The sequence below is a fragment of the Rhinatrema bivittatum genome, chromosome 4 (genome assembly GCF_901001135.1).
Source record: "Rhinatrema bivittatum chromosome 4, aRhiBiv1.1, whole genome shotgun sequence".
NCBI lineage: Eukaryota > Metazoa > Chordata > Amphibia > Gymnophiona > Rhinatrematidae > Rhinatrema > Rhinatrema bivittatum.
The window spans coordinates 53,972,761-53,998,157 of record NC_042618.1 but is presented as its reverse complement, the minus strand read 5'-3'; the positions used below and the strand labels follow the sequence as shown (position 1 = coordinate 53,998,157).

General features: G+C 40.5%; 1 protein-coding gene across 1 annotated transcript; it reads right to left on the bottom strand.

Annotated features, from left to right (window-relative positions):
• Window positions 1-13,193: 13,193 nt before the first annotated feature.
• GPHB5 (glycoprotein hormone subunit beta 5) lies at window positions 13,194-25,086 on the bottom strand. The gene is made up of 2 exons (XM_029597409.1): window positions 24,883-25,086; window positions 13,194-13,407 (listed from the first exon to the last, which is right to left on the bottom strand). The coding sequence occupies exons 1-2, from the start codon at window positions 25,084-25,086 to the stop codon at window positions 13,219-13,221; spliced, it is 393 nt and encodes a 130-aa protein (XP_029453269.1). The 3' UTR covers window positions 13,194-13,218.
• Window positions 25,087-25,397: the final 311 nt, after the last annotated feature.

Genomic DNA, 25,397 nt, shown 5'->3' with positions numbered 1-25,397 from the left:
GGGGTCATTTTCCAAGTGGCTTGCACGTAATAAGGGACGTTTTGTATGCGAAATGTCCCTTATCGCGTGCGATACCAGGATGGGGGTGGAGTCGGTCCCGGAAGAGGAGGAGTCGGGGTGTCACCGAGGCCAACTCCGCGAAGATGCCGAGGATGACTAAAAGGTAAGGGCCTTTTCGCATCCGAGTTCGCTCCCAATAGCTACACCTCCTATGGTGGTGCTATTGGTGCGAAACCGGCAGCGATAGCCACGCCCCCCGGGTCGACCCCCCCGCCCCTCATTACCTAAAGTATCGCAGGCCTGCAATACTTTAGAGAATGAGGCCCTAAATTTGTAATCTTGGAAGCTCTGGAAGACTGGGAAGGCAGAAACATTTTATTTATTTATTTCTTTTGTATACCGACATTCGATCGAGATATCACATCGGTTTCCAGATAACAGGTTGAATAGGGCGAGAACTGCCCTATTTTACATTGTAACAAGATAACAATTAATTAAACATTTAATATAAGAAACATTGCAACAGCTGAATATAATTAAATGTGGGTATAGAGATATGGCAAATAGCCTATATACAGTATGTACAAAATGACTTGGTTACGAGTAGAATGAGGACAGGGAAGTGGGAGAACAGGGAGGGGGGGAGGGAGGGAAAGGTGGGGGGAGGGGTGGAGAAGGGGGGAAGGGGGGTTGTGTGTTAGTGCAGGGTAGTAGTCAAGCGGGGAGGATTTCAAGAACATGTATTTTAGGTTGTTGGGGTTCAGGAGGGAAGGCTTTCAAGAACAGCCATGTTTTGAGCAGTTTTTTAAAGACTTGAGGTGAGGGTTCGTTTCTGAGATGTGTGGGGAGGGAGTTCCACAGGGTAGGGCCAGCTATTGTAATGGCTCGTTTGCGTGTTGTATTGAGGTGAGCATTTTTGAGATTTGGGATGGAGAGGAGACCTGAGTTGGAGGATCTGAGAGATCTTTGTGTGATATATGGTTGGATGGTGTTGTTTAGCCAGACCATTTTGTTGTTGTTTATTTTTTTGTGTATAAGGGTGAGGGTTTTATACTGGATTCTTTGTGTGATGGGCAGCCAGTGGAGGTCTTTGAGAGTGGGTGTGATGTGGGAGGATTTTCTGTGGTTGGTGATGATTCTGGCGGCGGCGTTTTGTAGGACTTGGAGGGGCTTGATGTGGATTTCTGGTAGTCCAAGGAGGAGGGAGTTGCAGTAGTCGAGTTTTGAGAAAATAATTGATTGCAGTACTGTTCGGAAATCATGCGGTTGGAGGAGAGGTTTGAGTTTTTTAAGTGTTTGGAGTTTGAAAAATCCATCTTTGATTGTATTGGAGATGTGTCGTTTAAAGTTGAGTTGGCTGTCAATGGTGACTCCTAGGTTTTTTGTGGATGGCGTGAGAGAGGTTCTTGATAAGTTTGGCATCCCCGTGTTGTTTGAGCTTCCTGGGTTATTTGAGGGGGTGCTCTCGAGGGGAGAAGAGGGACGGTCGTCCTGGATGTGAATAATTTCTGTTTTGGCTTGGTTGAGGCATAGTGATAGTTGGGATAGCAGTTGTGACAGCTTTGAACTGAGTTTGTTCCATCTTTCCATGGTGAGTTCAATGGATTTGGTTATGGGGAGAAGAATTTGAATGTCGTCTGCATAAACAAAGTAGGTGAGATTGGCATCTGAGAGGTATTTGCATAGTGGGAGGAGGTAGATATTGAAGAGGGTTGAGGATAGTGAAGAACCTTGAGGGACGCCATGGGTGAGGGGCACTTGGGAGGATTCAGATGAGTTTGTCTTGACAATGAAGGATCTGTTGGTGAGGTATGATTTGAACCAATTGAGGGTAGTGTCTTGCAGACCAATTTCTTTAAGCCTGGTGAGGAGTGTTCTGTGGTTGATGCTGTCAAAGGCGGCTGATATATCGAGGAGGATCAGAAGGAATGTTTTGCCACTGTCACGACCTCTGAGGATGGTGTCCGTGAGAGAGAGGAGGAGCGTTTCTGTGCTGTAGAATTTTCTGAAGCCGTGCTGTGTTGGGTGGAGAAAATTGTGGGCATCAAGGTGGTCTGTGAGTTGATTGTTGACAGTTTTCTCGATGATTTTTGCTAGGAATGGGAGGTTGGAGACTGGTCTGTAGTTTGCAGGATCTGATTTGTCGAGTTGTGGTTTTTTGATGATTGGTTTGATGATGGCATTTTTGAGATTGTCTGGGAAGATTCCTTGCTCGAGAGATAGGTTGATGATTTGGGTTATAGGTTTGGCAATAATCTCTTTGATGAGCTTTAGGGTTTTGATGGGGATGGAGTCTACGGGGTGGGAAGCTGGTTTGGTTTTTTTGATGATGGGTTCAATTTCTGTAGATGCAACAGGTGCGAATTGGGTCCATATGTGGATGGGTGGAGGGATGTTAGTCGCGTCGTTGTGGGATTGTGGAATCTTGGCAATGATGTTGTCGACTTTGTCCTTGAAAAATTGAGCTAGTTTGTCACTGGAGATGTTGATGGAGTTTGGCGTTGTGTCATTCTGGATGGGGTTGGTGAGTTCTTTGACATATGAGAAGAGGGTCCTCGGGTTGAATTGGTATTCATGAATTCTAGATGTGTAGAAATTGCGTTTTGCTGTGTTGAGGTCAGCTGTATATTTGTGTAGTAGTGTTCTGTATTTGTCTTTCAGGTTTGGTGTAGGTGTTCGTCTCCATTGTTTTTCAGTTTGTCTCAGTGTTCGTTTGGATGTTTTTAGTTCAGGGGTGTACCAAGGAGTATTTTGTTTAGTAGATGGTCTGATTTCCTTTTTTATTGTGGGGCATAATGTGTTGGCTATGTCAGCGTTGATGGAAACATCAAGAAACATCAAGACAAACACTTGGTATGCAGAAGATACAGTACTGCTGGCATCAAAGAAACAAGACCTACATGAGACAATAAATAGGTAATGTAACATGTAAGGTCTATGGCATGAGCGTGAAGAGCAAGATGATGAAAATTATGAAAAACCAGTAAAAAAAAAAAGTATACCGATGCTATAGAAGTATTTGCTGATGTAACAAAATTGGAACAGGTTCAGTATAGAAATATTTGGGTAACAGGATTACAGAAGATGGAAAATATCTAACAGAAGTCAAACGTGAAGAACTGGGAATGGAAAAGCCATAAGGAGATTCTTGGAGGAACTTCGATTTCAGGCCTCCGAGTGTATACATCTAAGTGGTGGGACTTGGAAGTGAAACATGGACTTACAGTAAAGAGACCATAAAGAAAAAATGGCATTACTGAATAATTCTAGAGATTAGCTGGTAGGGTCATAATCAGAAATGAAAGAATGGATGAGATGATGGGAGGAGGAAACGCTTTGCCAAAAGACCTGGTCTAAAGGAAAATTAGATATGCCGATCGTGTATCCAGCCTCCCATGGCAAGTTAACTGATTTAGTACCGCAGGAAATAACAGACGACAAAAGAGAGCGAGCGGGGAAAGCATCTAAGTCTGGGGTGATGACATTTCAAAATGGTCAAGATAAGGAAACAAAGAGGAGAAGCAGAGCACAGCAGCGATGCTAACAGAATTCACATTGAAGATGATATGGTGGTGAACCATTTAATAGAGTCCAAGTTAAACCTTCTTTTCAGCTATGCATACATGCCAGGAAACATTGGCTTTGCCAGAGACTGTTTTTAGCAGTATGTACAGGTAGAAGAGAAGCATAGATCTGCAATGCTAGATCAGTTTATATAGCAAAATGAGTGCATTGCATTGCAATGCATACCAGCCATCTCCCTGATAGAGTAACTACTGAAATAGTATCAGAATTTGGTTTCACAGATGTGTCAAAATAAATAGGAAATTGCCGATTATAGCTTTAGCATGATTCCCTTAGTTTGGGGCGTCTGTAACAATTTAAAATGCTGAGCTAGTTAGAGAAAATCATTCAGGTACATTACTTGCATTATTTCCGCTGATGTAGAAAAATCTGTTTCAATGCAGAAAACATAATTTCAACTTTCACTAATACATGAAGCAAAATGCATTTTACACTTGTAAACATGATGTCAACAATTTGAGATTTTGAATGAAAGGTTAATACCTACCAGACAAAATCATACTGGTATGTTTTCCCACCCTGGTCACAAACCTGAAAGTTCCTGAGCCATGCAAATGGTTCAATACATGGAGAGATATTCAAACCCTTACATTTTCTCTTATAATGCAAAAAAAAGATATTTGGGCCAACTCAGAGATTTACGCCTGTCTATAATGGACTTTTTAACACACCACTGAATTTTCTAGAAAGCAGCACACACAGATTTTTATTTTGATCATGGTGTAGTGTCATTACAAATACAGCAACAGAGGAAGAACATGTTGAACATCTCATCTAGCTGTGTTGTCTTTCAAAGTATGGTGTAAGTAGAATAATATGCAGAGGTTACTTCCATTGAATGGGGATGGGAGTTCATTCATGTCAAAATTAAATATTACTTTCCTACCCTGGGAGAGTGTCTACAGACAGAAATATGCCTAGAGAAAATGTGCAATACAGATTGTACGTACATAAAATCATTGCATTCTCCTTTTAAATTTAAAGAAAAAATGACATTTTGTAAAACATAGCTGTCTTGACTTTTGTGTTTAATATTTGAAATCTATCTGTGGTGTGAATGAGGCAGCCTAGTAGGCAAACCCCCTAGGCTCAAGTCGACAGCAGGTGGACATGCTCAAGCTGGGATGAAGTCAGAACTTCAACTGTACCGACCCCGTTCCCTGCAGGTTGAGCCCTTAGGTTCCAAAGGCTGGCAGGACTTAGGCGAGGATCCCACAAAGGTGGTCAAGCCAAGTCTGGGAGAAGGCCAAGGTCAGAGCAGGCAGAAGTCGAGGAGTGATGGAACCAGGCGGAGATCAGGCAGCATCGGAACCAGGCAGAGATCAGATCAAGTGGAGATCAGGCGAAGTTGGAATCCAAGGCCAGAACTGGGTGACAAAGGACAAGTCAGGGAAGGAGAGGACCAGAACAGTCAAGAACGGACTGCGACAGACAGGTAGGGAACAGGACAGGAACAAAGAGAACTGGGCAAGCAACAAGGAAGGAAGACGAAGAGCTGGAGACATAAAGAGCAACACACACTGCAAGCTAAGAAGGAAGACCTGTTGAAGAGGCACCAGCTATGAGTGCGAGCCAGGTTTAAATACCCAGCCGGCAGCGTCATCTGAGCGGGACTCCCTTAGTTTCTATCGTTATACTGTCAAATGCTCCTTCAATATAAATATGGTTTAGGCATAAATGTGTGAAGATTTAATTTTCTTTTTCTTTTTACAGCTCAAGAACATTATTTTAAATTTATTTCTAGAAGATTATTATTTGGTCACAAATCCTTATAATAAAGTATTGACCTGAATGATCTATTATAGCATAGACTATTTTAAAATTTGATTTTTAAGGGTCAAGCATGCTCTGATAGTCATATTAACTATCACATGAAGCTGGAGTGGAGGAGGAGCCTACTGCAGCAGGCTACGAACCACGGAAGCCAGCGTTCAAATCTCACTGATGCTCCTTGTGATCTTGGACAAATTACTTCATCCTCCATTGCCTCAGGAACAAACTTGGAGCCTCAATAACTAAACATTTTTTCCATAGACACAGAATGGGAGAAAAGTCTTAGTAAATCAGGCTCTTTGGGGTAGATTTTAAAAGGGTGCGCGCATGCGCATACATGTACATCCGATTTTAAAACTTGTGCACACAGATGCGTGCAAGTTATAAAATCAGGGCTCGGTGCGCACAAGGGGGTGCATGCTGAGCCGCGCTGCTTTCCCCCATTCCCTCCCCCTAGCCTGACCTTCCCACCCCTTCCCCTAACCTTTCCCTTCCCCAGCCCTACTCTAACCCCCCCTGACCCTTCTCTTACCTTTTACGCTTGCCTCCGGGCAGGTGCAAGTTGCGCTTGCCGGCAGCCTGCTGGCACGCGATCCTCTGACACAGCAGCAATGGCCGCTGTGTCGGAGGCCTCTGGCCCTGCCCATGTCCCACCCCCAGACTGCCACACCACGCCCACACCTGCAGACCACCCCTTTTTTGCAAGCCCCGGGACTTACACGCGTTCCGGGGCTTTAGGTCCGGCACGTGTAGGGCTTTTAAAATCCACCCCTTAGATTGCAAGCCCACCGGGGATATGGAAATACCTGTAGTACCTGAATGTAATTTGCTTTGAAGCGCTGAATAGTAGAATAAAAATAAATAAAAAATGGTAAAGTGTAGAATGGGAGTTTATCACGGAAAACTGGCACCAATTTGAAGCTGTTGAACCTCCCTTGATTCCACTATTCCAAATTAACTCTTATGTTAGGTTACATTTAGTAAGATTTATAAATAATTTACAGAATACAAAAACAAAATCTGCTTTTAGGGTTGTCTGTGTTGTTTTAGCATCAAGACTACTTGCAAAATGTATTAGATTCTAGAAACAGTATTTAATGACATGTAAGCACTGTCAAGCCCATCTTCATCATGTACTGCAACATCGCAGTCCCTACTCAATCTCCACTTTTATCTTTCCTCATCTGCCACTAAGAATTCTCTGTTCTTGTCTCATGCCATCTTGAATTCCAATACCATTTTTCTTTCCTACTTCTACTGGGAGATTCTCTCTTCAAGTAATGGTACCTAATGTCAATTTAAGCATAAGGTATTCTTTCTTTCCTTTCTCAAGTCTGTTCCTCAGACAATGGAGTCGCTTGTCATATAATATTGCCTCCTCTTCTGAGGTCTTCTGTCACTCTTCTTGTAATCTTCAAGGTGAATTCCACTACTTCAGCTCTTTCTCCCCTGCAGGTGCCACCTTAATACATCCCTTCTCCATAAAAACCATGGCTCTTCTCAAAATACTTTCATAAAGCACAATACTCCTTCCGGTCCATCCGTTCTATTCAATCCGTCCGACAACGATCCTTGTTTCACCCCTGCCTGGGGCTTCCTCAGGGACTCATCAATGTAACAGGTACCGACTCTCCACCTTCAAGTACCCAAGCCGTCTCACAAACGATATTCAACTGCAAAACATCTGTTTTCTCAATATTCATTAACATCAAAGTATTACTTCATGTTTATAACTTCATGTTTATAATCCATATATCATTCAACCGGAACCGGTTGAATGATACATGTAAATGTGATACCTGTTGATTCCGGTTGAATGATATATGGATTATAAACATGAAGTTATAAACATGAAGTAATACTTTGATGTTAATGAATATTGAGAAAACAGATGTTTTGCAGTTGAATATCGTTTGTGAGACGGCTTGGGTACTTGAAGGTGGGGAATCGGTACCTGTTACATTGATGAGTCCCTGAGGAAGCCCCAGGCAGGGGTGAAACAAGGATCGTTGTCGGACGGATTGAATAGAACGGAGGGACCGAAATCGGAGCGGCCTTGGAGGGAACTTTTTTCTCCCCCTCCCCCCCCCCCCCCGCACCACCTTTATCGGAGAAGTTACTACTGCCTCCAGGCAGTAGTAACTTACGCGCGCCGGCGCAGCAGGCCCCGACACAGGCCACGCCCCCGACCGCCCCTTTTTGCAAGCCCCGGGACTTATGCGCGTCCCGGGGCTTGCGCGCTGCTGAGCCTATGCAAAATAGGCTCGGCGCACGCAGGGGGGGTTTGGGGTAGGTTTTCGGGGGGTTCGCACGTACCCCTTTGAAAATCTACCCCTATATGTATAAACTATTCTCTTTATGTGTATGTAATTGTCAGATGGGTAGAGAATTATTTTGAAGTATCCCTGTGTATTGTTTACCACAGGAATGTAATGCCATTGCTGCAACCTCACCCTCAAATGTAGGTTAAATAATAGCCATATAATAATTCAATAAAAACAGAAGCCTGCATTAGAACTTTATCAAAACCTACACACTGTGGGGGGAAAAGCCTTTAGTACTGCAGTGATTCTTCTGCCTTTAACCCATTTAATAAGCTGTATCCGCATCTCCCTGAAACTGAGATGGATGGTCTCTGACAATCACTTTCATATTGTTCACCTAGAGAAAATTCTTGTTGGTGAACATGCAGCATTATTCAAGAAGGTTTAAACCACTTTTGTCTGTTTCTAGAATCATCTTGTATGTAAAGTCTTGTGTATCTGACTTGTACTACTGTACCATATTGTCTACATTTATCATTTGCGACAACTTCTACCCAATCCAAATACACAAATAGAATGTTTGAGTTGGGCTCAGAAGCGCCATAATATCTTAAAGAGTTTCTCAATTTGCTGTGAAAGCTGATGTGAACTGGAATATTGTGTAAATGCTCTGGTTTTGCTCATAATCGTTTATTGAGGATGCTTCATGTTTGCCCATAGAAAATAAGTTGTAAGACTGTGCAAGCTAGTAGAGTTCATGCCAGGAGCATCCCGATACTTTTTGGATTTATAGTATTCCATTTCAGGGGGCTCTAACAATTGAAAATTATTTCAATATTTATCATTAACCTCTCTCTTTACTAATCAGGGGTTTTGAACTTTAACTCTATAACAATAAATTGAAACATTTTTCATAATGCAAATCTTGATATTTATCTGATTTCCTAATTAACACAGTATTAGTTTTCCATTTATAGCATATGCTTTTGAACTTTGTTGTCATCATTGTAATTACAATGTATCACGAGACGTATTTGATATTGTTTATTGTGGTTCTTTTTTTAATTAAATAGATCTTCTTATACAGTTTTCTCTTGTGTTCATTGTAGGCATCATAAAAGCAATATCATTAGTGGCTCAATATGGGTAGCAAAGAAAGTCACCCTGCACCAGTTACATTCATCATTGTATCCCTTGCTTTTGCTTGTAGGATCATAAAATGGGATTTACATTCTTCTTCATCTTGATGCTTGTGACACTCAGTTACAGGGGATCATCACAGGAAATGGGTGTCCACCCAGACACAGGACCATCTAGCCATCTGGGAGGCATTCCTTCTAAATTTAATGGGGTCTCCACATGGTTCCCCACCTTCTCCCCTTCCCCTGGGTCACAAATGACAATTTACAATTGTATTCTTATGCCTCCAGGAGAATTGGTTTCCGGCCATGGCATTCAGCCAAGTGGCTACCAGAGTGGAGATCTTTGGGAGTCACTCACAGTATTGCCTTTCTGGAACTTTTCCTGATCGTGTTGGGGGAAGCCATGTTAGCAATAGAAAGGTGATATTTCAATGTGACAACATAGCAGTGATTTAAGTCCTTGTTTCCTAACCAGTGTGGTTTCCCTCCAGACCTGATCAGGTTTTCTATGGCAAAGTCACCACTGCCCGATGTTCAGATCAAGGCCAGAATCTGGTTTCTGCTGTCAGCAGCTCATTGCAAAAAGAGACACCAGAGGTGGCTCTTGAACATGCAGAAGCTCCTTTCTGAGAACGTGTAATTATGCATGCATCTTCTTTCTACCTACAGCATGAGCCCCAGAGTGTGGTAATTAATTAATGGGCAGAATGCAGGGCATAAATAGCTGGACACAGCTTCTTGCTGCACACATTGCATACAGCACTTCCTCCTCTTCCCCTTCCTGGACCTCTGGTCCTACCCCCAGGATGAGTGAGATGAGGAGAGTGTGCATTGAGAATGAGCACTGGATACAACTCACTCCGAATGTCAGGAGCAGCAGCAATGGAGGACCCTGGCAGCCAGATGTGGCAGCCCACACCACACAAACTTCTTCCTTATCTTGGAAGAGAGGCTGGTGAGGCTTTCAGTTCGTCCCTAGCTCTTCTTTCGGCTTCTCCAACCTGTACTGCCTGCTGCTTCTTCTCCAACCTGTACTGCCTGCTACGCAATAATTTTGTTAAAGTATATGTGCCTTGGCTTGAAAAAGTTGGGAAATACTGGTTTAAGTGATCAACTGCTCTTTCATGTGGTTCTTGATTTCTGACTTGACAAGGGTACTTGTTTTGAGATGTTTGTGTCTTAAAGTTATTCTGCAAGCAAAGCATACCCTAGGCTTGAAGCATCAAATAGCCAACTCTTTCTCATTGCCAGTCTACTATCATTTTTCTGACAAATTTGTATTTAATTGTTGACAATTTCCATCTGTAAGAGTTCTGCTGATTCTCTAAATAAATAATAGTTCTGGCTTGTCCTGTTTGGGGAATTATACATCTTAATAAAAATAGATTAAAAAAAAAAGAGTCAGACTAATTTGTTTGCTCTGAGAATCAGACCTGCTTGGGGGGCTTCAGGGACTGGAGTTGAGAAGAGTTGGCATTATCTTCAGCCTAGGATAGTAGGTGCAACTTTGCTGTGGGGAAACTGCAAAAAGATAGCAAGAGCTGCCAGGACTTTTATTTTGTCAACTACAATCCCCTTACTGCCTCAGTAGACCTCAGTCTGCTCCTGAAGCCCCGGCATCTCTGATACTGCAGCACACTGAGGTCATCTTCATCTTGGGATGAAGATGAGCAGCCCACTGCTGACGTGGATTGCTAAAGGGGTTTGCCCTTTAAGAGCTCCTGAGAAGCTTGAACTGTTTTGTAATTTTCTAGAATTACAAGTTTCATGGATATTGTTAAGAAGAGGTAAGCTTTGCCAGTATGTGCTATTATTGTTGATTTTTAACTGTTTTGAATAGATTTTATTAATGTTATTGGTGTTTTATTTGATTATGGTGGTATTCTTTTATTTTTTATTATTATTGTACTCTATGGGAAAAATAGGCTATAAAGCAAAAAAGTGAGCAAGTCATTGTCACTAACCAGGATCATCAGATCAGCTGGTTCTCTGATGTTGTGTATTTGGTCACATTTACAGAAGCACAAACAACAATAAATCATTCGCTTTGGAAATCATACAAACAAAACTATAGAATTAAAAAAAATTAGATTTTAAAATAAAGAATGCTTGAAACACAAGACAATTAATATCTATAGGGCAGTTGTCTAATAGCGCTGGAATCAACATATATTCCTACACAGTGTTTGGCTCATTTTCTGCCTGTTGAATATATGTAATCCTTTCAGAAAATGTTTCAAAATGAAGCACTCAACAACAGCTTTTCTAGGGCTGGTCCAACGGCTCTGAGATAAATGCACTGTCACCTGGAGGACCTGGGTTCTATCTCAGAGTCCGGCTTCCGCATCCCAGGCTGGCCAGGGGCTGGGGATGCTGCATAGATACTATCCACGGCTCTTAGGAGAAGAGTGTCTCTGTCATTGCTCACTGGTGACACCTAGTGGCCTGACTCAGGGTCCACATTAGCTGGGTTCCAGAGATGCCCAAAGTTTGAGACCCTTGCCAAAAGACCATCACAAGATGGTTGGGTTGAGGAGGAATAGAAAACAGGAGAGAAACAAAGGCTCATGGGGCCAGTTCTGACTGAAAGGGAAGCCCAGAGGAAGAGGAGGAAAGTGCATGGTCCAAAAAAAAAACAAAAAACCTCACAGTAGATTTTCTATTGTTTTATTATGGTATAGCTATGACTCACCTCACCCACTTACAATCCAAAAGAGCTGAGTGAGAAATATAATCAGAAGAAATCAGACGTAAAGAATTGTTGAAGTTTTATGGAGAATATATAGTGACTGTACCCCTAAAGCAGATAAACGAAACATGGAACTGTGGCAGGTTTTATTGGATTTACAACTAAAGGGAAGTTGAATGTTTATATAAAAGAGCACTAGTCTTTCTACTATATTATTGTGAAGTCACACAGTGGAATGGAAAAAAATATAAAATGACCGGACTATGATTAAAGTAAGTGGCTTTCTCTGCCACACAGTTTCAGAGTTTTGTCTGCATCTGACTGTCTCCCTCAGGTCCGTCTTTGAATTTTAGAAAGTTTCACAAAGAATTAGGCTGGTGAGTTTTTGTTCAGATAATTAAGAATCAAACATGATATGAATCTCTGATTTTTACGACACTTTATAAAGCAGCTTTATGTTTTTACTTGCTACTGATGCCCTTGGATAGATTATGCATGTGGTAGTGGTCAAGGACTTATAATTGTCCAGAAAACACAAGCATTTTTTAAAATCTTTTTCCAGTAATATTCTTTGGGGTTATCAGTCTTATTTTTTTAATTGTTTATAGCCAAAAAATTCTACATGCTGCAACAGTCTTTCAATGTCTAAATGTTTACAAAATAAAACATAAAGGGGAAAATTTACAAGAGTGCCCTAGGTATTGATGTACATGAATATATCTGAAACATTACATTCCGTGCTAAAGCTTTATGGGTGAATTTTCAAAGGGCCGCATGCGTAAAAAATCAGAACTTACACCTGTAGCCGGGCCCTGCGCGTAAGTCCCGATACGCGCACAAGTGCCGGGCCCAGAAAAAGGGGCGGGCCAGGGGGTGTGGCCTGGGTGGGATGGAGGCCGGCTGGGACAGTGGCCATTAGCTGCTGTTCTGGGGAAGCGTGCGCCGGCAGCCGGCCAGTGTGAGGAAGTTGCTTTTGCTCCGACAGAGCAGTAAGTAAAAAAAAACAAAAAAAATGGGGATAGTTAGGGTTAGGTTAGAGTCGGGGTGGAGAAGGGAAGAAGTAGGAAGGGAAGGGTTAGGAATAGGAAAGTTTCTTCCCAGTCTGCTCCTTAATTGGAGCGGACTGGGAGGAAACTGAGGAAGGCCCGATTGTGTCGCCACACGTAATTTACTAAAATTCACCCCCCACCCCCACCCCATGCACGCCGCCCGCACATGCATGTGCAGATTTTAAAATACGGCGCGCATGTGCATGCGGCCAATGGAGTTTATAACATGCACGGGCCGGCGTATATTGCACATTAGCTCTCAGATGTCTTCTAGATTTGTGGTCAATATTAATAACTGGAGCTTCTGCCACCATCCTTTGAGAAGAACCTTTAAAAACTAGAAGAAATTGTTTTCCCAAAAATGATTCTTCCAACTTTCAAAGAAATGAGAAAAAACATCTAAATTTAGATGTATGGAGATCTTCAAAATGAAAATGTCACCTAACCTTTGATAATAAATTTCAATTTAGTGGGACTTGAAAGTATAATGGTAAGGTCAAGTGAACAAACAGGTTGATTACTACAAAGATGTCAACTATTCTCTAACAAATAATGTCCATAAGGCACAAATGCTAGGCATTCAAATGCATATTTTCTAAGTAATGTTCTTTAACATGCATAATGGTCCTCAAGACATGGAGATGCTAGTAAACGTTCATGCATTCATGTAAGTGCTTTTATTTTTGTGCATCTAATAAATGATTACTACAGGGCCCTCAAAGAGTTTCACACTCAGTAGATGCCGTAGAACACACACCACAGTCACATCTGATGGCAACAGGATACGTGTAGAAAGGATCAGCGTCAGGGCCACAATTTGGCAACTTCACAGTAACCAGTTTTGTCTCGTTGTATGTGCAAACACGGTGATGTGCCTCTATATAAGGAGGCTCTAAAACTGGCTTCTGTAAATAAAACAAAAAAATACCAGTATTAGGAGCCTGTATTTGAATTGGATGTGAATCAACAGAATGAAAGGTAAGGTAGAGTTATTTAAATAACTTATACTCCTCCTTTCTCAATAAAATTGTACAAGGCGGATCCAATAATTATGCCCTTATCAGTCACTGATCCACCTACTGATTTAACAAAATACTTATTATTCTTAAGAAGCACAGTGGTATGTATATGTTAACAGAAGCCCAATATTTATTTTTTGCAATAGTCGGTATAATAATTGTGTTTATCTTTTATTTTCACATGAAAATGATCTCCAGCCCATGTAAGTCCTATGACTAAGACCAGCTTGACTGTTAGCCTCCTACAGCCATAAAACATAATTTCAAAAAATATTGTTTGCACTCCATAGGCCATCAGAAATAGTAAATATGTGATCCATTACAGTTTGATATGCTGTAGAGGCAACTTATTGTCTCTCGGTTTTAGCAGATGAAAACCTGCAGGGAAAACTTGCAAGAATCGTTAATGGTGATTATTATACAAGCTAGCAACAAGTGTCTTATAGCCAAATACATGTAGTTTCATTTTATTGCTAAAATACCCAGCAGTAGCAATCTTTTAAAAGGTGATAATTACTTCTGCAACTGACTTTTTTTCTATCAGTTAAACTAGGTGATTACTTTATAGTTTACACATGTTAAGCAATTATTGTGCAAAGCACAGCAAATATGCAGAGATCATAAAAGTAATTGTGCCTTAAGTGTTCCTTCTGTTTCACTCTAATCAAATAAAGTTTGGGGATTAATGTACTGAGCAGTGATTAATTGCTTGTGCCACACATCTCCGGGTTTTTTAAGCAATTAATGTGGACATTACCCTCATGTACAGACATGAGATAGTCGTTCTGTAATATTTTAGAAGACAGAAGGTCCAGTTCTCTCAAGACATAATCCATCAACCAAGATCAGGCAGGCATGCATGCTGCATACAGTTGCGCAAAACAAATCTTATTAGTGAACTTTAACATGGGGCTTCTGCAGATGTGCAATACATCTGGGCAGAACCTTCATGGTTTCTTCTAGTTTATTCTTACTGAAGCGAGCTCACCCCAACAACTTAACATTTTTATAGTGCAAGAAGTTAACACCAACATGAAAAAAAAGGAAACTAACATCAGGAGATGAGGGGAAATGGTGAGATGTGTGACTGAGATGTGTGACCACGCCTTCCCCCCCCCCCCCCCCCCCGACGTCACCAAGAGCTCCGTCGGCAGTTGAAAAGCGCCTCACCACCAGGCGCCGCGCGACAAAGGGGTTCTCCCCTTTGTGCACCCCTTCGTGCAACCCTTTGTGCTTCATTTAAAATTCTTTCATTTTTTTTGTTAATTAACCTTTTTTCCAAGTTCTTATCTTATGGCTTGTTAACAATTTTATTATAAATGTTCATTGTATTTGACTATGGAAATATATTTCCTGCATTTTCTGTTTTAATGTAAACCGGTATGATTTGCATTTGATGTAAGAATGTCGGTATATAAAAGATAAAAATAAATAAATAGTGCTACTAGGCTACACAATATATTTACACTATCAAATAAATAGCTGTTAATGTTGAATATAGTATTGTCTTTGTTTATCATGAAAATTTTCAATGTTTAAAATATTCAAATCTTTATTATGTAATCAACTGAATAAATTATTTTTTTGCTATTTCAACATTTTTTTAAATTTTTGAAATTGAGAGAGAAGACCTCAGAACTGGCAAAGTGTCTGGTCAGCACAGATATTCAAGAGCCAGTAATTTCAGTCACTGGTCTTTTTCATCTCTTTTTTTCATTTTCTTAAAATACTGTTGTTTTTCTTCGTGTTGAAAAAGTATTCTATCTTTGTGGCATTACTTTATCCAATATTCATCGATCGAGCACGAACATCAAGATACAAGGTTGAGAGAGCAGTAATCCGCCCTGATGCAGCGTCTTGCGAAACGTTAACATTGGCAACTGACAAAGATTAAACGAGTCTTTGCCGGCACACACTTGTTTTGCAAAGAGGGAATCTGAAACAAGTTGTCAGCTAAGTGCCAGTTCCTTTTAAGATATCGGGAGTGTTTCAGATTTTTCAAGCATATGAGATAATTTTGTTCTGAAACTTGAACACATGGAGCATACTCCACTTTAAAGAATAAGCCGGGCTTGTGGTTGAATATAAGTTGTCGGGATTCTAATTAAGCTGTTTACATTGAACTGTTGAATATTGGATAAAGTAATGTCACAAAGATAGAATACTTTTTCAACACGAAGAAAAACAACAGTATTTTAAGAAAATGAAAAAAAGAGATGAAAAAGACCAGTGACTGAAATTACTGGCTCTTGACTATCTGTGTTGACCAGACACTTTGCCAGCTCTGAGGTCTTCTCTCTCAATTTCAAAAATTTTAAAAATGTTGAAATAACAAAAAAATAATTTATTTAGTTGATTACATAATAAAAAGATTTGAATATTTTAAACATTGAAAAATGTCATGATAAACAAAGACAATATTATATTCAACATTAACAGCTAGTTATTTGATAGTGTTATAATTGGAAACTAGCTGTCCTTCTTTTGTGGTTTGATTTACACAATATATTTATACACACAGTTACCTTTATTGGCATATGTAGAACTCATCTTAGTATAACAATTTTCATTTAAACAAAGTAAAAAGCCAACATGAAAAGTATCTAATTAGTTTTTATTTTATCTCAACTAGTAAACAGCATTGTTTTCCATTTTTCCATATATTAATGGCAAAGTTTGATTTCACAAACATCTGTGAATGCCTTAACTAATGGCCAGGCAGCTTTTTAATAAACACGTAATCATGTGGTCCATAACACTGTTTATTAGCAATTAATACCTAATGGGCTGACTGGAAATGCTGACTTCCGCTCATTAGAGGCAACCTAATTGGTTATCAGTAACTTCTCTATAAATAAGCTGTCAGCCTGGCAGAAATCCTCTCCCATTCCCTAAGTAATGGCACTTGGGATAGTGGCAATCAGAGCAATCTCCATATATCTCTGCCAATGTATCAGATTCTAATACAGGAGGAGAGGATCCTATCTCCACCATGTAAAAAAAATCATCATGAAATAAATATATTATTACAGTCGCACAAGGTGACTAGGAAAATTATGAACATTTTATCCAACTTTTGTGAATGTTAAGCAATTAAACCTCATTCTACTTGTTAAGCAATTAAACCTCATTCTACTTCATCTGGAAAATGGGTCCACCTATTTTCCATTTAAGAAAATAAAACATGAAGAAACAAGGGTGTCAAGCCCCTAAATGCTGTAGAATGGGAATTCAGAACTGAGACTAGATCAGAAGGACAAGTTTGTCCTGGGTCCTAGGTCAGGCATCTCGCTAGCTTATGGAGAAAATCTATTTGGGCCATGCAACCCCACGACAACTAGTATTACAGAAAGCTAAAGCACAATATCCATGTATCACTTATAAGTGGTTTACAAATAAATGGTCTTAACATTCCAAAATATTGATTTGTATATAAAGCAATATTTTTTCTGAAAACCTCTTTAAAACATTCAATATATTAAAAAATATTTTACAAAAACCATTCACAAAAGCAGTCTAACAGTTGTACAGCAAGGCAAAATTATGCAGAAACAAAATTACAACAAACTCCCTTTCACTACCCCCACTAAACACACAACCAGACCAACAAAAAAAAAAATTAAAGCAATTCTGAGACTAAATTCTACATAAGGAGGGAAGTCTTCAAAAGGACGTGTGCAGGAGAAACAGAGACAGAAATGACCCTCCCCGCCCAATTTGGGAGTTAACCTGCGTAACTTTACCCAAACTGAATGCAGGCATTCCTGAGGGTGGGGTCGGGGAGGGGTTCGCACTTCTGCACATACTTTTGAAAATTCAAATGACCGCATGGACGTATTTTCAGAAAATGTATGCACACTTAAAAGGAACTGTGAGTTTGTGCTGCTAAATTTGGTGGGATCATTTTCAGAGCGGTTGAATACGCGTAACTTCGCTTTGGAAATTGGTGTAATTCATTGTAGTTTTTAAAAGGGCCGCGTAAGCGCCCATTAACGCGCTTATCTTGCCACTCGCAAAGATACGTGCTATTGTATAAAGTATATGCATACGGCCCAATTTTCAAAGGCCGGCACACATTAAAAAAAATGGGAGATATGGGTGTGGCAAGGCCGCACGCGCGCCACGGGCTTTTTTCAAAGGCCCGCGGCCACGCGCATGTCTCCCAGTAGACGCAGAAGAGCTGGCTTCTAAAAAAGGGGCAGGCCGTGGGCGGGGTCTGGGCGGTCCAGGACAGCGCCATTAGGTACTGTCCCAGTGAAGCACGCCGGAAGCCAGCCGGCCTGCGCAACCTACTACTGCTCCGGAGAGCAGGTAAGTATTGAAATTTAAAAAAAAACTAGTTAGAGGGGTTTTAGGGGTCGGGGAGCATAGGGGAAAAGGCAGGCAGGGTAGGTAGGGGGTTTATGAAGTTCCCTCCCAGTCCGCTCCTTTATTGGAGCAGACTGGGAGGGAATTGGGGAAAGGCCCTATCGCATCGCTGCGCGCATGTTACAAAATCGCCCCCTTTTGTGCACCTGGGTAGTGGATTTTATAACACGCGTGCATAGATGTGCACGTTATAAAATCGGCATGTCAACGTGCTCGCGCCGGGAACCGCACCCACATGGACGCCCGCATGCGTCTTTTAAAATTAACCATATAGGGTTTTAAATACTCTTCACACATGTATGTCTACAGCCTTTACATGCATATCCTACGCGCTGAGAGAGAAAGAGAGTTAGAGAGAAAGAGAGGAGTTTTCGGGAGGTGGGTTGGGGTTTGGCGGTGGTGTTACAGAAACATTCAGAGGTATCCATTGTAAAACTGACATCATAAAGAATTTTTAGACCTTATAAGCTATGTAAAGGAGGTGATTTGTACAGTGCAGCTAGCAGACACTGCAGTGTACAAATCAAATCCTCTTGTTAGAATTTTCATTGCTTATAAGATCTAAAATTCTTTAATGAAAACTCACCCTGAATCAAAGTGCCCCCCCTTACTATGGTGCATATATTGAGTGTCAGGCTGAGCCCTATAAAGAGGCGCTCTCTCTCTCTTTCATGTTCACTGGCTGAGGAAAATTAGGGATTATGTGAGTCAGTGTTGGCTCCTCCTCTGGAACACCCATGATCTGCCCACTTTTCCGCCTACTTTTTCTGGACATGCGTCCTTCCCAGCCATTTATAATTTGCGTAGCTCCCGTGCGGCCCACTTACGCGCATAGGTGGCCATTTTTGCGCACGCAAGGCTTTTAAAATCTACCTCTATACATGATTTTATCATCTAATTTAGATGCAATGTTAAAAAAAACCCTAAAATCACCCCCAAAGTCTCACTTGAAATAACCAGGATGTTTTGGTTTTTTTTAAAGTTCAAACTGAAATTGGAAGGACTCTCAGAACTACTCCTATAATTCATAAGAGCATAAGAAATTGCCATGCTGGATCACACCAAGGGTCCATCAAGCCCAGCATCCTGTTTCCAACAGAAGCCAAACCAGGCCACAAGAACCTGGCAATTACCCAAACAGTAAGAAGATCCCATGCCACTGATGCAAATAATAGCAGTGGCTATTCCCTAAGTAAACTTGATTAATAGCAGTTAATGGACTTCTCCTCCAAGAACTTATCCAAACCTTTTTTGAACCCAGCTACACTAACTGCACTAACCACATCCTCTGGCAACAAATTCCAGAGCTTAATTGTGCGTTGAGTGAAAAAGAATTTTCTCTGATTAGTCTTAAATTTGCTACTTGCTAACTTTATGGAATGCCCCCATGTCCTTCTATTATTCGAAAGTGTAAATAACCAATTCACATCTACTCGTTCAAGACCTCTCATGATCTTAAAGACCTCTATCATATCCCCCCTCAGCCGTCTCTTCTCCAAGCTGAACAGACCTAACCTCTTCAGCCTTTCCTCATAGGGGTGCTGATCCATCTCCTTTATCATTTTGGTTGCCCTTCTCTGTACCTTCTCCATCGCAACTATATCTTTTTTGAGATGCGACGACCACAATTGTACACAGTATTCAAGGTGCGGTCTCACCATGGAGCGATACAGAGGCATTATGACATTTTCTGTTTTATTAACCATTCCCTTCCTAATAATTCCTAATATTCTGTTTGCTTTTTTGACTGCTGCAGCACACTGAGCCGACGATTTAAAAGTATTATCTGCTATGATGCCTAGATCTTTTTCCTGGGTGGTAGTTCCTAATATGGAACCTAACATCGTGTAACTACAGCAAGGGTTATTTTTCCCTATGTGCAACACCTTGCACTTGTCCAAATTAAATTTAATCTGCCATTTGGATGCCCAATCTTCTAGTCTTGCAAGGTCCTCCTGTAATGGATCACAATCTGCTTGTGATTTAACTACTTTGAATAATTTTGTATCGTCCACAAATTTGATAACCTCACTCGTCGTATTCCTTTCCAGATCATTTATATACATATTGAAAAGCACCGGTCCAAGTAGAGATCCCTGACGCACTCCACTGTTTACCCTTTTCCACTGAGAAAACTGACCGTTTAATCCTACTCTCTGTTTCCTGTCTTTTAACCAGTTTGTAATCCATGAAAGTACATCGCCTCCTATCCCATGACTTTTTAGTTTTCTTAGAAGCCTCTCATGAGGGATTTTTTTTAAACGCCTTCTGAAAATCCAAATACACTACCATCTACCAGTTCACCTTTATCCACATGTTTATTAACCCCTTCAAAAAAATGAAGCTCATTTGTTAGGCAAGACTTCCCTTGGGTAAATCCATGTTGTCTGTGTTCCATTAAACGATGTCTTTCTATATGCTCTATGATTTTGATCTTTAGAATAGTTTCCACGATTTTTCCCGGCACTGAAGTCAGGCTCACTGGTCTATAGTTACCCAGATCACCCCTGGAGCCCTTTTTAAATATTGGGGTTACATTGGCCTCCCTCCAGTCTTCAGGTAAAATGGATGATTTTAATGATAGGTTACAAATTTTAAGTAATAGATCAGAAATTTCATTTTTTACTTCCTTTAGTACCCTAGGATGCATACCATCTGGTCCAGGTGATTTGCTACTCTTTAGTTTGTCAATCTGGCCTACTACATCTTCCAGGTTCACAGTGATTTGGTTCAGTTCATCTGACTCATCACCCCTGAAAACCATCTCCAGAACTGGTATCTCCCCTACATCCTCATTAGTAAACATGGAAGCAAAGAATTCATTTAGTCTTTCTGCAATGGCCTTAGCTTCCCTAAGAGCCTCTTTAACCCTTCGGTCATCTAATGGTCCAACAGACTCCTTTCACAGGTTTCTTGCTTTGGATATATTTTTTAAAGTTTTTATTATGAGTTTTTGCCTCTATAGCCAACTTCATTTCAAATTCTCTCTTCGCCTGTCTTATTACTTGACAATGCTTATGATTTATCCTATTTTCTTCAGATGGATCCTTCTTCCAATTTTTTAAGGTTGTTTTTTTGGCTAAAATAGCCTCTTTCACCTCACCTTTTAACCATGACAGTAATAGTTTTGCCTTCCTTCCACCTTTCTTAATGTGTGGAATACATCTGGACTGCGCCTCTAGGATTGTATTTTTAAACAATGTCCATGCCTGTTGAACACTTTTAACCTTTGCAGTTGCACCTTTCAGTTTTTTTTCTATTTTCCTCATTTTATCAAAGTTTCCCTTTTGAAAGTTTAGTGAGAAGCTTACAGCCAAAGGTTATCAAATATTTTAAGTGCTTTTTCAATATGAAGGGTTTTTTGTTTGTTTGTTTTTTTTAAATCTCCTATCACAACAGGTATGCTTAAAATGTTTGAAGGCATGCTTACAAATGAGTGGGAAACCAGTCTCTCTTTCTGCAGTGGTTTGTAAGCAATCCTTCAAACAGTTTAAGTAAACTTCTTGTGATAGGAGAATTTCCATGCTTTCTGTAGGATAAATGCCAGTGACCCTAAACAGGATGTGCATCATGAACTTTTGAGGCCCTACTGCTATGCACACAGACTGAGTAAAAATTGCAGGCCTAAAGCAATGCAGACATGGAGTTTTGTAGCCATATGATGATTTTAGCAACTTTATATGAGATTATTTTTCACACAGAGGAAAAAAGACTGTTTGTTTCTTCATATCAGAGAGTTATCACCTCCCAAATGAGAGGAGAACCTTGGACCAGAACTGAGAACATAAAACTTTGTAACCAGCCTGAGCCCAGTTATGAAATGTGTATTGATCTAACACCTGTTTTGCTGATGGACTCTAATGAGCATATGAGAATATTCCTATGCATTGGGACCTAGACATCATCATTTGCATCCCACCAATCCAGTGTCTATAGGAGTTGGCAATATCCAATCCAGATCAATGTTGTAACCTTATGAACTGAATATTCAAGAGAGACTCTGAGTTACCCAGACGGACTTTGACATCTGATTTTATCTGAACGAACATTATCCTGGGGACATTATCCAAAAAAAGCCTTTGCTAAGGGCTTTCCCTGTAACTTTTTCCATGGATTCCCTAAGCTCTGCCAAGACAGCTTTGTTAACAGAACTGACTCAGATTACCTTGAAGGTAAACTGAGTTTCAGGTACTTAGTATAGTCTGCTTCATAACCAAGAGGCAGTTATTAATTTATTATTTATTTATTTACTTGAAGTTTTTTATATACTGACATTCATTTAGCAACATCACATCGGTTTACAGTCAACAATGTTTCGCAACAGTGCTAAATAAACATAGCGATTAGCAGCAGTGCTTTACAAATAATGTTCAACTTAAGAGAATGACAGAGTAATATAGTATAAATGCAAAAACATGGTAGAAGTTAACTAAACGAGCATTAAATAATTAGTTACATTGATGAATTAAAGTTAGAGGAAAAAATCTTAAGTGTCTCTGTTTAGTGAAAACTGTAAGAGAGGAATCATATCTATAGGGATATTATTGGATGCACTTTAGAGAACGCAGAAGTATAAAAAAAAAATGAGCATGCCAGATTGCAGAGGTAATAACTTCTCTGTAGAAAAGAACATTTCAAGAGAGGAACATGTGATAGGAGCGAGGAAATGTCATGTGGAATATTGCAAAGGGTGGGGAAAAATAATAGGGGAGGCAGGAGTTGCAGAAAAAAAGGGCAGAAATCAAATTAATTGCCGATGGATTTATGAGGCTGGGTGGGGGGGGGGGGGGGGGCGTGGAATCACTGAAATACGATTTTGAATACTTTATGCAAAGGCTTTTAAGAAAAGCCATGTTTTAAGCTTTTGTTTGACTTTTTTCGGGCATGCTTCCTGACGAGGATCAGGTGGCATACTATTCCAGCAAGTGGATCCGGCTATGGCAATGGCACGTTTTCTAGTTGTGTCGAGTGTGGCTGTTTTGTGAGAGGGTGTGAGAAGTGTGGCAGCTCTAGGGGTTCGGGAGTGCTTGCGGAAGTGTACGGCATTATTGAGCCAAGTCATATTTTCGGTGTGTAGGGTCTTATGTATTAAAGATATTACAGTTGTTCTTGTCAACACCCCTTGAAAAACTTTTAGCAAATTTCTGCTGTCATAACTCACGGAGACATCTATGAGATTTTTTGGGTTTTATCTCTAATACACCACAAGGGGCTTCACTGGATCAACCCTTGGTGTCGAGGCAGACCCCTGGACTTGAGCATTACTACAGAGGGTGAGAAAATTGGCTTAATTACCTTTCAGTTGGGCTAATTTAGGGCCTCATTTTCTAAAGTATCGCAGGCCTGCGATACTTTAGGGAATGAGGGGTGGGGGGCCGAAACGGGGGGCGGGCCTGCACTAGCCACCATAGAAGGTGTAGCTATTGGGCGCGAACTCGGATGCAAAAAGGGCCTTACCTTTTCGTTGTCCACAGCGTCTTCGCGGAGTCGGCCCCAGTGACACCCCGACTCCTCCTCTTCCGGAGCTGACTCCGCCCCCATTTTGGTATCACATGCAATAAGGGACATTTCGCATACGAAATGTCCCTTATCACGTGCGATCCGGGTGGAAAATGAGGCCCTTAGTTTGGTAATTGTGTAATTCTTAAATGCAAAGTTGAGCTTAAAAATAACATTTATTTTCTGCTTATCTTACATGACAGTGCTTGTGCTGTAAAACTAAAACTGTAACAAACTAAAACCAAAGAAAGAAAAGAAATAATTATACCGTATTACTCTTTTCGTGTATGCTGCTAATAAATTGACTACCTCACAAAAAGTGTTTGTATTTGTTCTTAAAACCAATGTATCTGTATCCTAAGGTTATTGGTTAAATTGATAATCTACCGTAAGGTTATCCACACCAGATCTTCTTACCTGTCTCTTTCACCTACTGAATATATAACTGCAAGTCTTTGGATGACTGGAGGTGCAAGTGCTTGGAGAACCTGCTTAAAAGATTTGATAACCTTTGGCTGTAAGCCTCACTGAATTATAGGACTTCTTATGAGAGTCCTTCAATTCAAATTTAGAAAACATGTTTTGTTTTTTTCAAGTGAGAATTTTGTTTCAGGATTGCTTCGATTTCTTTGCTTGTCTGGGATGTTTGCAGGGAGAATTGTCATAATTTGTTTCTGTAAAAGTTTTGTTTTGCTTTGCATCTGTGTTAAGATTGGGTTTCATAAATTGTTTTTATAAAATGTTTTTTAATAAACAGAATATGTTTTTAAGAGGTTTTCAGAATAAATTATATTGCTTTATATACAAAAACAGTTTTGTACTATTTATTTGTATACCTCTGATAAAATGTATAACTACAGGAATACTTTTACTGACTGCTCAAGCAACTACTTCAGTGTGAACAATAAACATAGAAACATAGAAATGACAGCAGAAGAAGACCAAACGGCCCATCCAGTCTGCCCAGCAAGCTTTCGCACTTTTTTTTTCTCTCTCATACTTATCTGTTACTCTTGGCTCTTAGTAACCTTTTTTATTCTATTTCCCTTCCAACCCCGCCATTAATGTAGAGAACAGTATTGGAACTGCATCTAAGTGAAACAGCTTAATTAGTTAGGGGTATTAACCACCGCAATAAGCAAGCTACACCCATGCTTATCTGTTTATCCAGACTATGTAATTCAGTCCTTGTTGGTTGCTGCCTGAATATAGATCCACTTTTCTTCATTCCCCCCTGCCATTGAAGCAGAGAGCCATGCTGGCTATGCATTGAAAGTGAAGTATCAGTCTTGCTCCCCTGCCGTTGAAGCAGAGAACTATGCTGGATATGCGTGAAGTGTCAAACTTTCTCCCCTGCCGTTGAAGCAGAGAGCTATGCTGGCTTTGCATTGAAAGTGAAGTATCAGTCTCACTATTGATTCCTCCTAGACACACTATTACCTCTTTCGTGTGCTTCGTGTCAGGTAGCTATGTTGCAAGTGGCCAAGTACTCACCTCCCAGGTCTCACAGCGCCCCCAACAAGCATCTGTGGTGATCCGCAAGCCCTTACAGCCAGGCTTCTTGGCTAAGAAGGTGAACTCCCGCACAGCGCAACCAATGAAGGTGTGCAGATTAACACTGGGGGTCTTGAGTGCACGGATGCAAGCTGTCAGGACCAGGAGCTGCAGGCAGCCCAGCATTACCTGGCACAGTTTCATCCTCCCAGTACTCTGTCCCACAGGCAAAGCTTGGCTCACGTCCTCTCACCCAGACAGCTAGAAAAGTATGTTGAAATGTAATAAAAAAATAAAAAAAAGATCCAACCACATTATATTTTCACAAACAGAGCAAGAGAAACAATGGTACAGGACAACTGAAAAATAATACAATGATAAAGCTAAGTAATAGTTTAATTGTCAGTGTATCACTGACAAAATTTTCTTTTCATAGAATGAGACCCAGAATATCACAATAAAGGTGAACTATGCAATATTTGTTTTCACAAGTGGCATCTAAAAATGCTAAGATA